We start from the raw sequence: 18,715 nt of genomic DNA on the forward strand, positions 1-18,715 counted from the left end.
CAGACAATAGCAAAACCCTCTATTTGATATTCCTGTGTAAAGAGATTGTGAGTGGAAAAAAGAAATAAAAATCTCTGCAATTTTTCTTTACATCTGTTTGAATCTAAATTTCCTTTTTCTGTGTATGAACAATTGGAATTGTATACTTGCTGAAGTGTCAATAAGATCAAAGGTGAAAAGAGCAAGATAGTACTGATGTACAAAAAGCAAGAGCAGAAACATTAAGGGAAACTTGCCAGAAGCAAGAAAGGAGGTGAACTAAAGAGTATGCTGTTATTTTTATTATTGTTAGGGAATAGTAGGACAAGTTAATGTACTGTCAACTAAGCTAAAAGCTTTCAGTAAGCTGGTTCCCCTGGCAACTTCCCATGTTCAAACACTTGTTCCTCAGCAACTCTGAAATAACTTGTCTCTTTTCACTGAGGAAGGAGTTACCATGCACTTAGCAAAAAGCTAGTGTTTTCATAGGTAGGTAACAGAAAGGACCTGATCTGTCATAAGAAATAATAAAAAATGGGTTTACAAATACATTAACAACAAAAAGAGAGCAAGGAAAATCTCCATCCTTTATTGGATGCAGGGATGGATCACCATCACCAAGGCTGAGGAAAAGGCTGAGGAACTTAATGCCTTCTTTGCCTCAGGCTTTAATAGTCAGACTGGTTATCCTCAGGATACTCAGCCCCTGGAGATGGAGGACAGGGATGGACAGTGGGCTGTGCTCCCCATAATCTAGGAGTAAGCACTTAAGGACCTGCTACACTACCTGGACACACTTAAGTCTATGGGGCCAGATGGGATCCACCTAAGAGTGTTGAGAGAACTGGTGGAGGAGCTTGCCAAACCACTCTCCATCATCTACCAGCAGTCCTGGTTAACAGGGGAGGTCTCAGATGGCTGGAGGATTGACAGTGTAACCACCATCTACAAGAAGGACCAGAAGGAGCATCTGGATAACTACAAGCCTGTCAGTCTGACCTTGGTACAGGGGAAGATCATGGAGTGGTTCATCTTGAGTGCGTTCACATGGCATGTGCAGGACATCCAGTGAATCAGGCCCAACCAGCATGGGTTCCTCAAAGGTAGGTCCTGCTTGGCCAACCTGAGCTTCTTTTATGATGAGGTGACCCATCTAGTAGATGAGGGAAAGGCTGTGACTTTACCTGGACTTCAGTAAAGACTTTGACACCGTCTCCCATAGCATTCTGCTAGAGAAGCTGGCGACTCATAGCTTAGACAAGTGTACTCTTTGCTGGGTTAAAAACTGGATGGCCAAGCCCAGAAAGTGGAGATGAATGGAGTTAAATCTAGTTGGCGGCCGGTCACAAATGGTGTCCCCCAGGGCTCTGTTATGGGGCCATTCTTGTTTAATATCTTTATTGATGATCTGGATGAAGGGAACGAGTGCACCCTCAGTAAATTTGCAGATGAGTGGCAGTGGGAGTGTTGATCTGCTGGGAGTAGGGAGGCTCTGCAGAGGGATCTGGACAATTTGGATCGATGGGATGATGCCAACTGTATGAGGTTGAACAAAGCCAAGTGCTGGGCCCTGCACTTGGGTCACAACAACCCAGGCAGAAAAGGATCTGGGACTGTTCGTCAACAGCTGGCTGAATATGAGCCAGCAGTCTGCCCAGGTGGCCAAGAAGGCCAACAGCATCCCCACCTGTGCCAAAAGTAGTGTGTCTAGCAGGAGTAGGAAAGGAATTGCTCCCCTGTACTCAGTACTGGTGAGGCCACAGCTTGATGACTGTGTTCAGGTTTGGGCTCCACAGTATAAGAAAGACACTGAGGTGCTGGAGCGGGTCCAGAGAAGGGCAACAAAGATGGTAAGGAATCTAGAGAACATGTCCGATGAGGAGCAGCTGAGGGAGATGGGATTGTTTAGTCTGGAGAAGAGGAAGCTGAGAGGAGACCTCATTGCTCTCTACATCTATCTGGAAGAGAAAGGGGGTCTGGCTAGGTAGGAAAGCTTACCTTTTTCCATGTTCTGGGTTTGCAATAAGGTGATGGCTAGAAATAAATATCCTTGGGACAGGCTCATTTGATGTATTTTTTTTTAATGTACAACTGATTTGGCAGACTGTAGCAGGTACTGCAAAACTGCTATGGTCAATCATTTCACTGACTGCATGCAACATCTGCAAATACCAATCAGATAGAGATGGATGGTGCCATTGTAAAAAAGGTGAGTAATCCCTATGAAAAAAACATCTAAGATTAATGGCTATTTTTTACTTAGTTTAACCTCAAAAGTATGCTCTCAACTCAGCTAATGAAAAATTCCTTTCAGTGGATGCATCCCTGTTGAGTTATGTCTGTTTGTAAAGTTGATCAGACCAGAAACAAAATTAGTTTAAAAATTGCCTGCCTTCTCTGTACTCTACGCTGATTTGAGTACATTACACTTCTTTAATTCTGTCATGGGGGCAATGTTTTAACCAGGGAATGAGACCACATAGCAAATAAATAAATTAGTGCATCTGACAGTTGAAGATAGTGCATGTAGGTCCACTTAATTTTGGCACAAATGAAGCTCAGAAATTAAAGCTGCTCTAGCAAAAACAGATCTTCAAAATCTTTTGTCATTTCAGCCGTAGGTTTGCTGATCATGTCAGTTCAAGATTATTTATAGTGTTACTGGTTTTTTTGTTCATGATGTGTGGACTAGGATTGGACCAAATCATGTGTGTTTGTAATTAATTTTATGCTTCAGTACCTGAGGGATGCTGTAACTATGAATAATTGCCTTATGCTTTCATGGCAGGGATTCAGTTACCTTTAAGCAAGTGATAAAGGTGACATAGGGTAAATCACTTCATGTTTAGAGAAAAAATGTGCAGGCAGACCAAATACTATTGTACCTCATAAAGCGTTGGGTTTGAGCATCATGTTTACCACTTAAGTCTAGACTTAATGAATTACTTAGACACCAAAAATGGATGCTGCAATCCACAACACAGCAGAAGTTTATAGGCATCTCAGCTCCCTGCACAGTGTGTGGGAAGGGCTAGAAGAGGAAACAAATAATAGACCAGAGAGATGACTTAAAAATGAACAAAGATATCCTGTGTGCAGCTTTTTTAACCATTGAAGACAAATCTATGTCTGAAATCCTCTTTTTAAACCTCCTACCTCCACATCCTATAGGGAGTGACGCACTTTCCTGGAACATTATTGTAGGAAAAGAAATATCATCCCATGGGGAAATCTTTCTCTCTCCATTCCCTAGAGAAGGCAAACAAACAATTAGTTTAGATTAAATGAAAAATTTGTGTACAACCAAAGTCTGGGGACAGGAGTCCAACATAAAGTATTCTTTTACCATTGAGAAAGAGGATAGGATCTCAACCAGGTAATTTCATTAATGGCAACTGTTAGTCATTAATGGCATACAGCTATTGAAATCACTGACTCCAAACATTCTAGTCATTTTTTTTAACACTTGAATTTTAAACCAATATCCATCTTTGGTAGACTACGAATTAAATTATTTCATTTAACTGACTCCTACCAATGTTTTTGCATTATATTTATAATTATTTATTAAATATATTGCAGCAATATTCTCAAGTACTCATTTTCAGAATCATTGCAAGCTGAGACTAAAATCATCACAGAATCACGGAATCACAGAATGTTAGGGATCGGAAGGGATGTCGAAAGATCATCTGGTCCAAACCCTCTGCAAAGCAGGATTGTCTAGAGTAGGTCACACAGGAAAGTGTCCAGGTGGGTTTTGAATATCTCCAGAGACAGAGACTCCACAACCTGCCTGGGCAGCCTGTGCCAGGGCTCTGTCACCCTCACAGTGAAAAAGTTTTTTCTAATGTTTTTGTGGAACCCTCCTGTGTTCCAGCTTGCACCTGTTGCCCCTTGTCCTATCATTGAACATCATTGAGAAGAGCCTGGCTCTATCCTCGTGACACTTGCCTTTTACATATTTCTAAACATTTATCAGGTCACCCCTCAGACTCCTCTTCTCCAAGCTAAAGAGACCCAGCTCCTTCAACCTTTCCTCATAAGGGAGATGTTCCACTCCCTTCACCATCTTTGTGGCTCTGCACTGGACTCTCTCAAGCACTTCCCTGCCTCTCTTGAGCTGAGGGGCCCCGAACTGGACACAATATTCCAGATGTGGCCTCACCAGGGCAGAGTAGAGGGGCAGGAGGACCTCTCTCAACCTACTAGCTACTCCCCTTCTAATACACCCCAGGATGCCATTGGCCTTCTTGGCCATGAGGGCACAGTGCTGGCTCACAGTCATCCTGCTGCCCACCAGAACCCACAGCAATTCTCAGTAACCAAAATCCTTTAAGAAGATTTAGATTTTTTTGTTAGAATTTGCAAACTCCAGTAAAGCTTTTACATTACATATCTATTGAATACTTGCTACTTGGATTCTTAGAAAGATTCTTTTCCCCACTAAGAAGTTGCAAATTTTGATCCCTGCAGCTTACTCTGACACCTAAGGTTGCAGTTCAAAGTCTGAGAGAAAACCTGCCCATTTTCTCCATCTTCTCATCCACCTCAGTTATATTTCACAAAGTTTCAGTTGCCACTTTTATGACAGCTTGAAGCAAGACCCATAGAATGCCAAAGCTACCTGAATCTCTCAGAATTGCCATGCAGAATTTTCAGGTTTTTTTTTTTGCCGGATGGAAGCTTTAGGCCTCTTTAAGTGCCTGCATTCTATGAATGACATGTAGGGGGATTTAGGGCAGGTTTTCCCTTGTAGTGCAATGCTGTACGAGCTCTAAAACTAAAAGCATTGTCAATATGGTTAGTTTGCGCGAATGCACCACCATATGGAATAACTACACTGCTACAGCGTAGCCTGAGCTAGTACCTTTATTAGATCTTGAACAGACACGCCTTCTCATATGAAAGTATTTGAAAATTTCTAAACTCATGCTGCTTTTCACTTTGTAGGCAGCTTATATGGACAATAGGTCACTGGAACAACTAGGAGATTACATAAGCTAGCCAATAGAAAATACTGAAGCAAAACTTGAAATAAAACATGGTGATTGCTGTGATTTCAGTGTCATTCTCTGGGGAAAAAAAAGAAAAAAAAGGAAGTACTTTAGTTCAAATCAGTATCCCTCACCTTGAATTTTCCTCTGTAATAAAATGTCCAAATATTTTTTTTTCCCCTCAGAAAATGGTAGAAATGTTTTCTACTGGGGAAAAAGCACTCATTCAGAAATAAGGTTTTGAAGTATGATTGAAAATCAGTGTGATGTTACAATTGAGACTATAGAGGTCTCGATAGTGGAAAGGATTTGTACATCAATAAATTTGACTTCTAATATAAACTAGGAAGAGCATTGCCAACATTATAATTCTGGAATAAATGTGAAAGTCACTGTTTTAACTTAGCCTGGGGATTGACATATCATTTATTCATCCAGAAATACAATGAGTTTATGTATCAGCCATAATTTGGCACATTCTCTCACAATATTATTATCTTATGAACATTCCCTACTTTGAAAACAGGCAGACTGTGCTCCACCTAAAAAATGTCATAGCTTGTTTTCTGAGTTATCAACATTTCAGAGAGAGAGGTCTTGGGATATTTAAGGGTTGATTTTCTGGCTGACGAGTTACAGCACAGGTGACAAATATGTATCAGTCAAAAGCAAATAACGACAGGAGAAACTCTTTCCAAAGCAGGAAATGAAAAATTTATTCTGCAGTCCTGTGGCATGACTACTAAAACATCGCCAATTTGCTTAAAAAAAAGAATAAAAATCACAAACTGGATAGTAGCACTGAAATAGAAAGATTTGCTATCTTAGAAATATTTTATTTATTGTATTTCCAAGAGAAAAAAAACCTAACCAATTAGGTCTTTCTAATAATAGTAATTTTGTGACTGTGTGTGATCATGATAAAAATGTATTTACTATGTGCAAAAATGTGGTTTGTGAATCAATTTATGTGTTATCCGTGTTTCAGAAAGACAAATTATAAAAAGCTGGATACGTGACCAAAAGAGAGTAGGAGGGAAAAATTAATGACAAAGGTAATACCGAATTGCCTAAATAATGCTCCACTGCATACATAATATCTTTAATTATTTAATAAAGAAAAAAAGCATTCTAATGCTTAAGAAATGACATGATGGTATCAATGCAAGCATTTATAAGAAGCAAACGAAAAAATAAGTTTGACAACACACAGCCTAAGATATGTAAATGAGTGATACAGAAGTTAGAATGTCCTCATGAAAAGTTTACTGAAAAGGGATAGGGCCTGTAAGAGAGTGATTTGTCTATGCCAAGAACAAGACCAGTGCAAATGAGAGATCAGATAAAAACATTCTATAGTACAGGAAGGAAGGAAGTTAGAGATGTATCAGGAATTGCTTGTAACATATAGGACAGAGCTCCAAAAATCACATCTAGATGCATTAGTGCAAAGCTCAGATACAGAACATACAGTGTGGAATTGACCACTGGAATCAGGGACATATTTTCAGTATGACCAACCTAAGAAGATGTGTCCGAAGATAATGAAATTATGTTGTCTAATAGAATCACCAAAGCTGCCTGTTCTGAAAATAATCCTTTCAGGCCTCCAAATGCCCAGCTGACACACTGGACTAAACTCAGACATACATTTGTCTCCTGTAGGGCTCGAGGAACGGCCATGTGATTCTCCCATTCCTGATCTCACATAATTTGCACTGAAACTTTACTCGGAACTACTGTTACTTCTCAGAGAGCATGATTGTCCTCGAGCAGTCATCAGAAGAGAGCCAAGAACAACTTCCCTTACAACCAAGATTGGTTCCTTACATTCAGAATGAGGTTTTCAGAATGAGTTTCTCTGGAGAACGTATTTTCCCATGAGTGGGCTGGCCCATCAGCATGGTTTGTTTATTGCAGGTGTAGTGACAGACCACTCTTCTGTACTTTCCACAGGCATACAGCTTCCCAGGACACCATGAAACAGTATTTATCTTTCTGCCTTCTCAGCACACTCGGATCCTTAATTGAGCTCTTAATTTCTTTTCTCAAAGAAGTAAAATCTGCCTGTTAAAATGCCAGGTGCAATGTGATGTTAATGACTGAGTAGTGCATAATTCGATGGTATTAAAGCTATTTCTACGCATGTTTGTACCTGTCTTATTCATTAATTCCTTTCTGAGTGTTACATTATTCTTTCTTAAACAGTATTTTTCCTTCTATCTATTGAGAAACTCTTTGTGTCCCTCTTCATTTTTCTGTTCCCTGTAATTACTTTTAAATCACATTTCCTTAAATTAGAGAGTTTTCAGCCTTCTATACTGAATGAAATTTTATAGCTTTGAGTTGGATATCCATTTTCATATTTGATAAAATTTTTTTAAAAGCTTTGCTAATCACTTACAACAGAGGTCAGAAACTGTAAAATTGTACATTTAAAATTTATCTATATTTACTTCTTAATTTTTCTAATGCACACTGTTTCACAGAATCACACAGAATCACAGAATGTTAGGGGTAAGAAGGGACCTCGAAAGATCATCCAGTCCAACCCCCCATCAGTAAGATGGTAAATTCTGAGCACTCAAAGTTTCTAAAGAAGCTCTTCGATGTTAGAAGTTGTAAATGAGGGCATTTTATACACTTGTTAAATGTAATTATTATTTTTTTAAAACAAGAGACAAACAATCCATATTTCTTTTTTCTTCATGGTTATTCAGGATAATATGTACTCAGGCTGTAATGCCTGACTATGCAGTTATCCAGTAACACAACCTTTCTGTCTGAGAAATAAGGGGTTTGCACCACTGTAAAAAGCTGAAAAGACATTAAAATAAATATTTCTTCAATCCCATTTACATAGCTCAAATTTCTCTGAACATGTTATCAGTGACCACCTCTGTCCTGTTCTGTGGGAGAGGATTATCCACACTGGAGCATCCTTTCTGCATTCCTGATCTTGTCCTTGAAAGCATCTCTAAGGGTCACCAGTTCCATTCAACTCCAAACCATATTATTATTGCTCTTTACAAATTCCCATTTCCCAGTAACCTCAGTAATTTCCCAGAACCTGCGCAGACAGATGCGTACCATGCTCTGATGTTCATATATCACATTATCGGTATGGTCAGTCACTTGAATGCCTACATGGGCGAGACTCCATTTCTTTTCTTCACCCGTATCTGAAGTCCTGTGATGCAGAGTCTGGGAACCAACAAGAGAAAGCCGTTTGAGTCACCCATGGCTCTTCTGGATATAGGTGTCATATCAAGCACAGTATCTATACTGAGCACATCTAATGGGCTATGCGAGCAACACTCTGACAGCCTAGCTTCAGGGCTTAGATCTTCATAGAATTGCAGAATTGTTTCACTTGGAAAATATTTTTAAGATCACCGAGTCCAACTGTTAACCTAGCAATGTCAGGTCCACCACTAAACCAGGTCCCTGCGCATCTCATCTATACATCCTTTAAAAACCTCCAGAGATGGTGACTTCACTACTTTCCTGGGCAGCCTGTTCTCTTTTAGGTCTTTGTTCAAATTGTAAGATGGTAATTTATTTAAGTTGAATAACCTCTGATTAAATACGAGCTGTGCTTAGAATCAATCCTGTAGAATTCAGCCTTGTAATTTAGTTACGTATTTCTGGACTAGCATTGTACTTCTTGCACACCTACATCTCTCTCAGAACCTCAGAGATGGGCTGACTGCAAGCAGACATCGGGTGAGCTCTTGACCATCACAACAAATCAAGAACACGACTTGTTTTGATCAATGATAATAAAAGTCACGACATTTAGCCAGTAATACACCCGTTCACATCTGTTAATGATGGTGGCCACACCTGTAGATGACACCTGTTTCACTTGTGAGAACAGACTGTATGTGCTGCTCTGACCAGGCTCAGTGTTGCTGCACTGCACAGCTCTGCATCTGCTCCCTGGCAGCTCTCCAGCAGGGCACGTGTGCACTTCTCAGGCTGCCAGTTACAGGAACGCTGTTGTAGATCACTTTAGTCCATTAGCTATGAGGATACGTAGGCCTCCAACAGTGAGACAGGAGGAACCCTGACAGTGAGACACAAGGAAGAGTTTGTGGCTACCCAATTTTGTTAAATCCTGAATTAAGACATGTAGAGGATGGAAGGCTGGATAGGCATATTGGCTAATAGATCACATAATTCCGTATTTTTCCATTCCTGAATGATATAATTTCTGCCTGTAGCTAAAATAAATGCACACAGTGCACACATGGATTTCTGACAGAAAAAAATCTGATGTAGGAAGAAAAATATGATGTTGGAATAAAAATCTGAATGATTATGCGTGGTAATTAATAATGAAAGCCTTGCAGAGAAGCTTAATGAGAGTGAATCAAACCCAAGTAGGTTCATTTATGTTTGACACGAGCTGTGAAGAGACTGGGTCATTCTAAAAGGAAATCTACCTGCTAGACTTACACAAACTTCACAAGAAATCTCACAATACTAAGTTCATTTGTAGCATAAATATTTTGATTACAGTTGCATTTATTTTTTGGCATTGTTATTCCCTGGTGTGAAGACAACCCATCCTACAAAGACCCTCTGAGTACATCAGAAGCTTCAGAGAAGTACAGCTACCAAGCCACTAACTCCCTTAAATAAATTAATGCAAATCATGCACTCATACTTTTAAAATGATGGCTTGGATCTATCTCATACACTGAAAAGTACTTTGTACAATGCAGTAGGGATAGCACATTAAAATATTTGATTCTGGATACATAAATGAATGCTGACAGAAATGTGAAGTAAATATGTTTGTGATATTCTATGACTTAGGTGTAGATTTCTTTTCAAAATTTTATGTAGATGATCTCTGTAGGCAAGGCTGTTAACACTGGGCTCTAAGTCAGACAAAGTGAAGAGCATCATCTTATGAGGGCAGAATGCATTCCCCTCTGACATCCAAGTCACACATGTCAATCAAGCTGCAATTAGCTAGTAACAATGGTAAACTGATTAATGCTACCTGAAATGTGAGATAGACCTCAGACTGCCCTGCAGCTCAGTTATATCTAGACTAATCCTGTAGCCAAATGCCCCAGTGGTTGGGATAATCAAAGGATGCACGAGTTATTGCTTATAAAATGGTGGCTGTTAAAATACTTTACTGATTTTGTTATATGTCAAACTGAAATTACCACAGTTTACAAGTAGTGTATTTATATGCATGTAAGGAACATACACATATTTTTCTCTCTGTATTCAGCATTAAAATAATACTACTTTTACCAGCTGCTTAGTTTAAAAACATCAAGTATTTAAAAGATATCTTGAATGTACTTTTTCTATCTTCTCATAAAGTCTTTAATAACCGTAAAGACAAGTAAGAAATTTCTATCAGTATAAAAAAGGAACTTTTTGTGCCTTCTCGGTGACATCTTTATTGTGACTGTCACTGGTAGAAACGTAAAGACAATGTTCTTCAGGTGAAAAACATTAAATCAACTAATTATATTTTCCATTTTAATGAAAGAACATTTTAAATTCAGTTATTTTAGTAGTTTTCAAAGCATTTTAAGAGCTCTTCTTTTTTTAAAACTCTGGTAAACGAAAGTCTAAAACCAATTGTAAGACCCATAAGAAATGAGCTCTAGCAAGGTCTATTAGGTAGTAAAGCAGAAAGGAAAAAGAATTTCTTATTCCTTTCTCCTCGTGTTTTTCCCCCTGACTTCTGATGACAGTCTGTCATAGAGTTATATTTTTTCTCATTCTTTTCTCCTCATTTTTTTCCCCTGACTTCTGATATAGTCAGTCATATAGTTGTATTTTTTCTTAAAAGCTTTTTTTTTTTAATAAAATAAGTCCTTACTCTCAAAGCAGCTTTTGAAATCAGTTTATGGGGTTTTGAAATCAGTTCTGTTGGGTTTTTTTTCTATTTTTTTATATGCTCTGAAAAGCTCACACTTTGCTGAGGATTTGGGAGGTTTCTGCTAAAGGGAATTCAAAGCTCTTCCTAAAAGCTGCATTGTTACTCCTCAGAACGCTTTCTTTATCCTGTATGCACTTCAGCAGCAATCATCATTCTGCTTCCTTCATTTTTCTTTCCGTCTCCCATTTCAGCTGCATAAGAAGGTGACAAGCTCTTGGCTTGATGTTGTCATTGTTATTTGCCTGTGCTGGGAATAAAGTTCCAAAATACGAGTAGATTGCAGATATATTTAAGGCCACTGAACAACTTTCTTTACAGAGTTCTACATTTTCTAAATCATTGACATTTTCAACTGGAAGACCATGGAATATATCTCGCTTGTATGCTCAGGAACATAATTGTATACCAAATATAGCCATAAAGTTTATGTAAGTATAGTCAAGCTACCACTTTATCTCTGGATAGGAACACAAGGAGTGTGAGAATGATCAGGGCAGCCTATATTTGGGATCTCATCTGCAGAAAATCTTTAACTGGGAGACATGAAAGCCAGGAAAACTGCAGTAGTTCTTCTGAGTACATATTAAAAACAATAATATTTACTTTCACAGGGCCTTAGAGTTCCCAGTGTATTGCTGAGGTGAGAAATAAAATCAGGAAAAAGATGAAGTAAAAATATTAAAATAGTCTCAGGTTTACGACTAACTTCAGTAAGAAGTTGAAATCCCTCTGTGAAAATAAAGATCATCATTACAAATACTGAATCTGAAAGTAACCTAGAAATACTAGGCTATGTAGTGAGCATCCAAATTACGACTGAGTCAATATATTTCTGATGTTAAAGGAAAAAATATCCACTTTCTGCAAGAAAATGAAGACTCCTACAAATGTTCATGGAAGAAATATAGAAGATTTGCCAACAGACCAACATTTAAACAGCTAAATTCTTTTGGCTGTAGAGAAGGTCAGCAGATCTAGAGAAGTTATATCACACATTTATGCTGTTCTGGCAATCAGCTGCTCACAGAAAGAATCTCAGTAACCTATGCGATGTATCGGACAACCAAAGAAAATCTTAACTCTACTTCGTTGAGCTAGGAGGCTTTCAGTAGTAAAACATTGAAAGAAATCTAGATAACTTCACCTGGATGCTCAAGCAAAGCCAGTCCCAAGGACACAGTCCACTGTTGCAATGGTGCAACTTGAGTATAGAAGAGAAAATAGCAAATTAACAGCTTGATAATAACTTAAAAATGTAGTAGTCAGCAGAGCTAGTGAAGGTTACACCAGACAGGCGTGGTATTGCAGGAAGAAGATACTCAACAACCTCAGACAATGTTTTTAACAGGAAACATGAACAACAAAGGGAGTGAATGACAGGTGGAAAACTGCTGGTGAAGAGAAAAGGGGAATCCTGAACAAGAGAATTTCATGGTTAACCATTAAAATATATCTTTGGTATATTTAAACTATAGTATAGTCAATCAGTAAGGAATACACTTTTTTCTCCGTTTCTGGGTGAATATTTCTCTAGTATTTTCTATAATAACTTTAGATCTCACTACACACTGAACTACAATGACTTTTGGTTAAGAAAACATCACCACGTAGTAATTAATGAAAGTGGCTGATCTCTTCATACTTTGGCTTCTGGTTTTGAGTCTTGTACAGCTCCAGAAAAGTCAGTTTTATTAACTTCAATATATTTCACTTGGTTAAACATGAAGTTTAGTTTTCAAGTAACAAGATCATAGAACCATAGAATTAATTAAGCTGGAAAAGACCTTTAAAATCATTGGGTTCAACCACTAACCTAATAATTCCAGGTTAACACTAAACCATGTCACCAGGCACAGCAACTACACATCTTTTAAATATCCCTAGGGACTGTGACTTCATCACTTCCCTGGGCAGCCTGTTCCAATGTTTAACAACCTTTTTGGTGAACAAGTTTTTCCTAATAGCCAATCTAAACCTCTCGTAGTGCTACTTGAGGCCCTTTCTTCTTGTTGACATGCACCTCGTTACAACCTCCTTTCAGGTAGTTACAGAGAGCAAGAAGGTCTCCCCTCAGCCTCCTTTTATCCAGGCTAAACAACGCCAGTTCTCTCTGCTGCTCTTCAAGGACTTATTCTCTATACCCTTCACCAGCTTTGTTGCCCTTCTCTGGACCCACTCCAGCACCTCAATGTGTTTTTTGTCATGAGGGACCCAAAACTGAACATAGGATTTGAGATGTGACCTCACCATCAATGAGTACAGAGGAACAATCACTTCCTTAGTGATAATATAGAGATAAACAGAGATTATATAGAGATAGAAATATAGATAGAGATAGAGATAGAGATAGACATAGAGATAGAGATTGAGATTGAGATTGAGATTGAGATTGAGATAGAGTGGTATTCACTTCAGAACATTCTGAGTCTCTCAAGAAGATTTCAAGATTCTTGAGACTCTGACAGATATCAAAATTTTCACAACAAAATGCTCTCAATATAGCTTTCAATCTGTTCAGAAGTTTTAAGACAGTTGGATTTACATTCAAAACAGGTTTATTTTTTAAAAAAAAATTACAGAACCATCTTTTGAAATTATGTACTGTCTGGTAAAATTGATGGACAACACATTCCTTAATCATGCTATATGAGCTTCAAATGTATAGCGGAAACATAAGCATCAACAAAAATAGTTGTTAGAACAAATGTTCATTAGTGATTAAACATCCCAATTCCAGTTTGCTTATTATTCATTAACCTACCCACTGTTAATCTCATAACACTCTTTTTAAAATTTGGATTTATTTCACAATTAAAAATTTCCTAATGAGTTTATTAAAATTATTAGAGAACACTGCCTAGATCCACCTACACCTGGAAGATATTAAACAATTCCATAGGTAAGAGATTATCACTCGAATAGTGCTTGATGCTACTTGAAACAGATAAACTGCAGTTTCTCACTATTATTTCTTTTCCTGAACATAGCACAGTTTTGAGAACATTTCTAGCTGATGGTAAACTTTATTTTTATGTGCATTACCTTATGTGAGTGACGAGTTCTTTCTTACTCCATAACTTGTATCACAACATACCGGACTAGACTGTTTCATTCTTTGTTAAGATCAGTTTCACCTAACTAGGCAAATGTAAGCAGATTTTTGTTGGCGGTGAATAACACTCTGTTTCCAATCCTCATGAATAACGGCTTCAGGAAAGAATCTATTCTTCTACTTCTAAAAATACAGTTCTGCAATCTTAACTCCAGGCTCAGATCATGAAACCAGACGCTGCAAGCCTTAGCAATGTTGCCTGAAAATTAATAAGACACCAAAACCGATCGAAGTTGTTCTATTTCTAAGAAGTAGAAGCTGCCATCCAAAACTGAGGGATTAGGATGATAAACTTCTTTAACTTTTCATAAGATAAACAATCTGAAACACAGTTTAGGGTTATGAAATTAAACCTGAAATGAGAGGTTGTCAGAAAATGTATTGCATTCTTTATATTCTTCTATATTGATTAGTTGATAATCTTTATTGTTGTTTGATGTTTATCTACTAGAGTCAGTAATTATATTCTGAATACTAATGTAAACAATATTATAGATATGTATTGCAACACTCCAAAGTCATTGTAAAATGGTTTTTAATTCCAGCATTTCATCATTTATAAATATCTATGATTAGATCCAGTTCAAACTCCTCTGTGTAACCACACATTAGTTTCTTAGCTCAGGTTTCTTGGCTTTGAAATTAGTAATTAAATTTTAAAATAATTAAACTTAGTTATATATTAACAGTGACTGAACATCATCCCATGCTCCCCATCAGACAGAATTCTTCCCTGTCATTAGGGCTAATATTTAAAAGGTAGTGTGTGAATTTCAGATCAAAACATTTCAGAGTCATCAGCATACATAACTGTTACCATGCTTTTGCTATACGCTTTTACTTCATGTATTATTTGTGGTAATTCCTTGTCAAGAGCTGAGCATGACTACAAATTGAATTTTCTGAGAAGATATCACTTTCCTCTGAGGAACTGCCTACTTTCTTCAGCTAGTTTGGTGTTTTGTCAGAAATTGAACATGCAAAGTTTTGGAATGACTGTTCAAAAACAGTTTGATTTTGAGGAGTCATTTGATGCCAGATCATGTTGAAAAGATATCAGACATCAGCAGATATTTCAGCATATCCAGAAAGTTCAGTGTTTTCTGGAGCCCAGCTAGTTTAAAAAGAGGTATTCTATGCTGCTTTCAACACGTCCTTTCAATGCTAAATCCAAACTACTGAAGCTTGGCATACAACCCTACTAAGTTTGAGTCAACAATTATGATAATTTTTAGAATGGTGCCCTGACCCAAGTTGGCACAGCAATCTTCATTTCATGGCAGAAACAATTCTGTGTATTTTTGCTATTCAGTTCAGAGAAATCAAACACTATAGCTATGATATAGAATGATTTCTCTGGCAGATGAAGCACGATTTCATAATGTTTTACAGAAATGGAGTTTCTAAAACTTTATAAAACAACATATGGCCACTCATGTAAAAAAATCACCTTAAAGAATATTTCCTACTATGCTATCCGATGAATGATCTTGCCACTTTTTCTTTTCCTTAAGAAAACAATATCTACATTATTATTTCAGTGTGTCAGCCTTTTCTGCAAGTATCTATACATATCATATTGTTCTAGCATTGTAGCTTCAGTGGAACAATATTTGCTGCCTCTCACTGTAGAATTCACACAGGTCTAAGCATCTTTGCCCAAAGCTGCCTTTACTGAGTCAGCACCTAAGGGAGTTATAAAGGTCAAGATGAAAGAGAGATTAATGAGGGATCAGTACTCCACAGGAATCGAAGGAAGCAAGACTTAATTTGGATCTAAATTAGCCATTTTTGCATCTTTTAGCCAGCCTTTAAACTGGAAAATGTTAGGAGGAGCAGCAGATCAGGAAAGCAGGTCACCACAAAACTAATGAAAAGACACAGGTGTCTAGGTGATCAAATGACGCAGGACAGGTCTCAGTAGGTTCAAACAGTGTGGGTTTAACCAGGGGAAACTGTGATAACAGGGTGAGGAAAAACCTGTGCTCTCTTAGTCATTGAGTTTGGATAGTTGTATATAGTACATGCTGTATAGAAAAATATCCACAGATCTTGGATACTGAAACTATCAAGGTTGCACCGATAAAGCTTTTTGCAATGCTGTGAAACACTGCAATGAAAGTCTCATCTTCTAAGAATCCTGCAGTGAGGCAAAAGAGTATCAGGCCTATGGCAACTAAAAATGAAATTTAAATCACCTTGGCTCTAAACCTAGGAGAAGAGAAATGAATACAAGGCATCTAGAAAACCGTGCAAGGTCTTGCAGAGATAGATATTATGCTCTAATTACTGTGTTTCATATCTCACACCTTAGAATTGAGCAAGAGATACTGGTAGATCCTCTTGGGTAATAACTCAGAAGCAGAGAGGATCTAGAAACGTAGGACTTTTTCCAATTTAACTTCTTATATTTTCTACTAATTAATACAGGAAATATTTTCCAGAGACTGATCAAATGAATGTAGACTTCCCTCCATATTCAATATTTCCATTTTAAGCAACATCTGGGAGGACTACAGAGACCCACAGAAATTTCCTTGCAGAAGCACTAAGATAGGTGTCTGATTGTTAAAGTATCCAAGCACCATCCAGGAGCAGGTGACGCAGTTCACTTAACAGCATAACTGAAGAGGAAGAACCATGATAAAAAACATGCTTTCCTACAGATGATGCCATTATTAACTAGTGAGTGTCTAGGACTATTTAATTGACAAGACTGGCATGCTATTATGGGAATGTGTGGTTGGAAGACTGCGTGTCAGAAAAAAGACGTTGGGGTGTTGGTCGATAGAGGGCTGAGTAAGAGGCAACAGTGTGCCCAGGTGGCCAAGAAAGTCAACAGCATCGTGACTTGTATCAGAAACAGCGTGGCCAGCAGGAGTAGAGAAGTGATTGTCTCTCTATATTCGGTGGCACTGAACTGTGTTCAGTTCTGGGCCTCTCACTACAAGAAAGACATTGAGGCACTGGAGCATGTCCAGAATAGGACAATAAGGCTCATGAAGAGTCTGCAACGGTAGCCCTATGAAGAGCAGCTGAAGGAATGTGAATTGTTCAGCCTGGAGGAAAGAAGGCTGAGAGGACACTTTCTCACTATCTATGACTACCTGAAACAGGGTTGGAGAGAGGAGGAGGTCAGCCTTTTTCTCCCTAGTAGCAAGTGATAGCATTAGAGGAAATAGCTGCAAGTTGTGCCAGTGGAGGTTTAGGCTAGATATTAGGAAGTTCTTCACTGAAAGGGTCATTAGCCATTAGAACAGGCTGCCCAGGACAATGGTGGATTCACCATCCTTGGAGGTATTTAAACAACATGTTGATCTGGTGCTCAGGGACATGGTTTAGTGTCGACCCAGAAGTGCTGGATTAATGGTTGGACTCAATGATCTTTTCCAACAAAAGAGATTCTCTAATTCTTTGCTTACTTCAGTTTTCAGCAACTTTGTCATAAAAATAGAGGATTCTGCATTTGTAAAAAACAGGAATAAAAAAACCCCTCAACCAGCCAGAAAGTCATCTGAACAAATTGGAGAGGTAAAAGAAGTAAATTCAATTTTGAGAGGATGTTTGTATTTTATACTAGTGCATCAAACAGCAGATTTAGAAAGGATTATTCAAAGACGGAAGGAAATAAAGAAGTAGGATGAAGTTTTGGTATTCATTTTCTTTTCTTCGCTTTTAGCAAAAATATTAACCTTTTGTGAGCAACAGTTTTTGTCACATAGTGGGGACATTATGCTGTTGTAGGGATCAGGAAATAGAAGTTTTACTTATTTAGCTATGATCTCTACTGAAATGTTTCTAGAAAAGTAAAAACATTGATTCAAATTTGTTAAACTAGAGTTTACGAAGTGAAGAATATGTCATCAGTGTTTTGGATGACAGAAAGAAGTAGTGTCAACAGCTTATAGTTAAGGTGACATGAAAGCAAATTAAGATCTTACAGCACAGTGTGTAGCCAAAATTCTGCATGGTGTCAGATGGAATGCATGAGAGCCTTAACTTCTCCAAATCACAAATGAAGGAAAGTGAGGCATTTTAGCTGGCAGCAGAATTCTCATATTTATCATTATACTTCATGGGATATCTCTAGAAATGAAAACATTGTTTTATCATGAGAGAATGAAAATTGAATGTAGCACCTTTTTGTTTGTTTTTTAATATTGCATTTCCTAGTTACAGAAAGCTTCAAACAGATTTGCATATTAAGACAAATTGTCTGGATATAGAGCAGTCAGAAGGATTTCAAATGTTTCAGCTTTCCCTGCTAGGAAGAGGATCTTGTAAGAAAATTTGTCACAGATTCTTTGTACATACTTCTGCTCAGCCAAATGCTATATTTCATTAGATTTTTTTTTTTATAGGATTGTTAATACAAACTACTAAAACTGGAAGTTTTGTTAATTTAATATAATAAGGAAGGAAAAAAAAAACTGAACGAACAGGAATAAATTAATATACAATGGCACTCTAATAGTCTTCAGCCATGTTTAGAACAATGGTAGCTAAGATTTGATTCAGACACTAAAATATAGTCTCTTTTCTGTGTGTATTTCTTTACACTAGTTTCCGACTTTACAGTCAATAATTTAACCCTTCACTGTATTAACCTATTGCTTCATGCTCCTTTCGGAAAACAACAATTATCAGTAGGGCATTTTCGAGAGCAGCATTGCAGAATAATTGCAAATTAAAACTAAAACACATCTGCAA

The 18,715-nt window shown here is 37.8% G+C and overlaps 1 protein-coding gene across 1 annotated transcript; it reads left to right on the forward strand.

Moving 5' to 3' along the window:
- Positions 1–781: 781 nt before the first annotated feature.
- On the forward strand, positions 782–1,426 carry LOC104280709 (RNA-directed DNA polymerase from mobile element jockey-like; the record flags this gene model as incomplete). Its single annotated transcript, XM_009878481.1, is given in 3 exon segments — positions 782–1,155; positions 1,157–1,269; positions 1,272–1,426. Coding segments are annotated over 3 exon segments (642 nt in total), but the record flags the coding sequence as incomplete, so codon positions are not given.
- Between the last annotated feature and the right edge of the window lie 17,289 nt (positions 1,427–18,715).

Source organism: Apaloderma vittatum, unplaced genomic scaffold, assembly GCF_000703405.1.
Source record: "Apaloderma vittatum isolate BGI_N311 unplaced genomic scaffold, ASM70340v1 scaffold710, whole genome shotgun sequence".
Classification (NCBI taxonomy): domain Eukaryota; kingdom Metazoa; phylum Chordata; class Aves; order Trogoniformes; family Trogonidae; genus Apaloderma; species Apaloderma vittatum.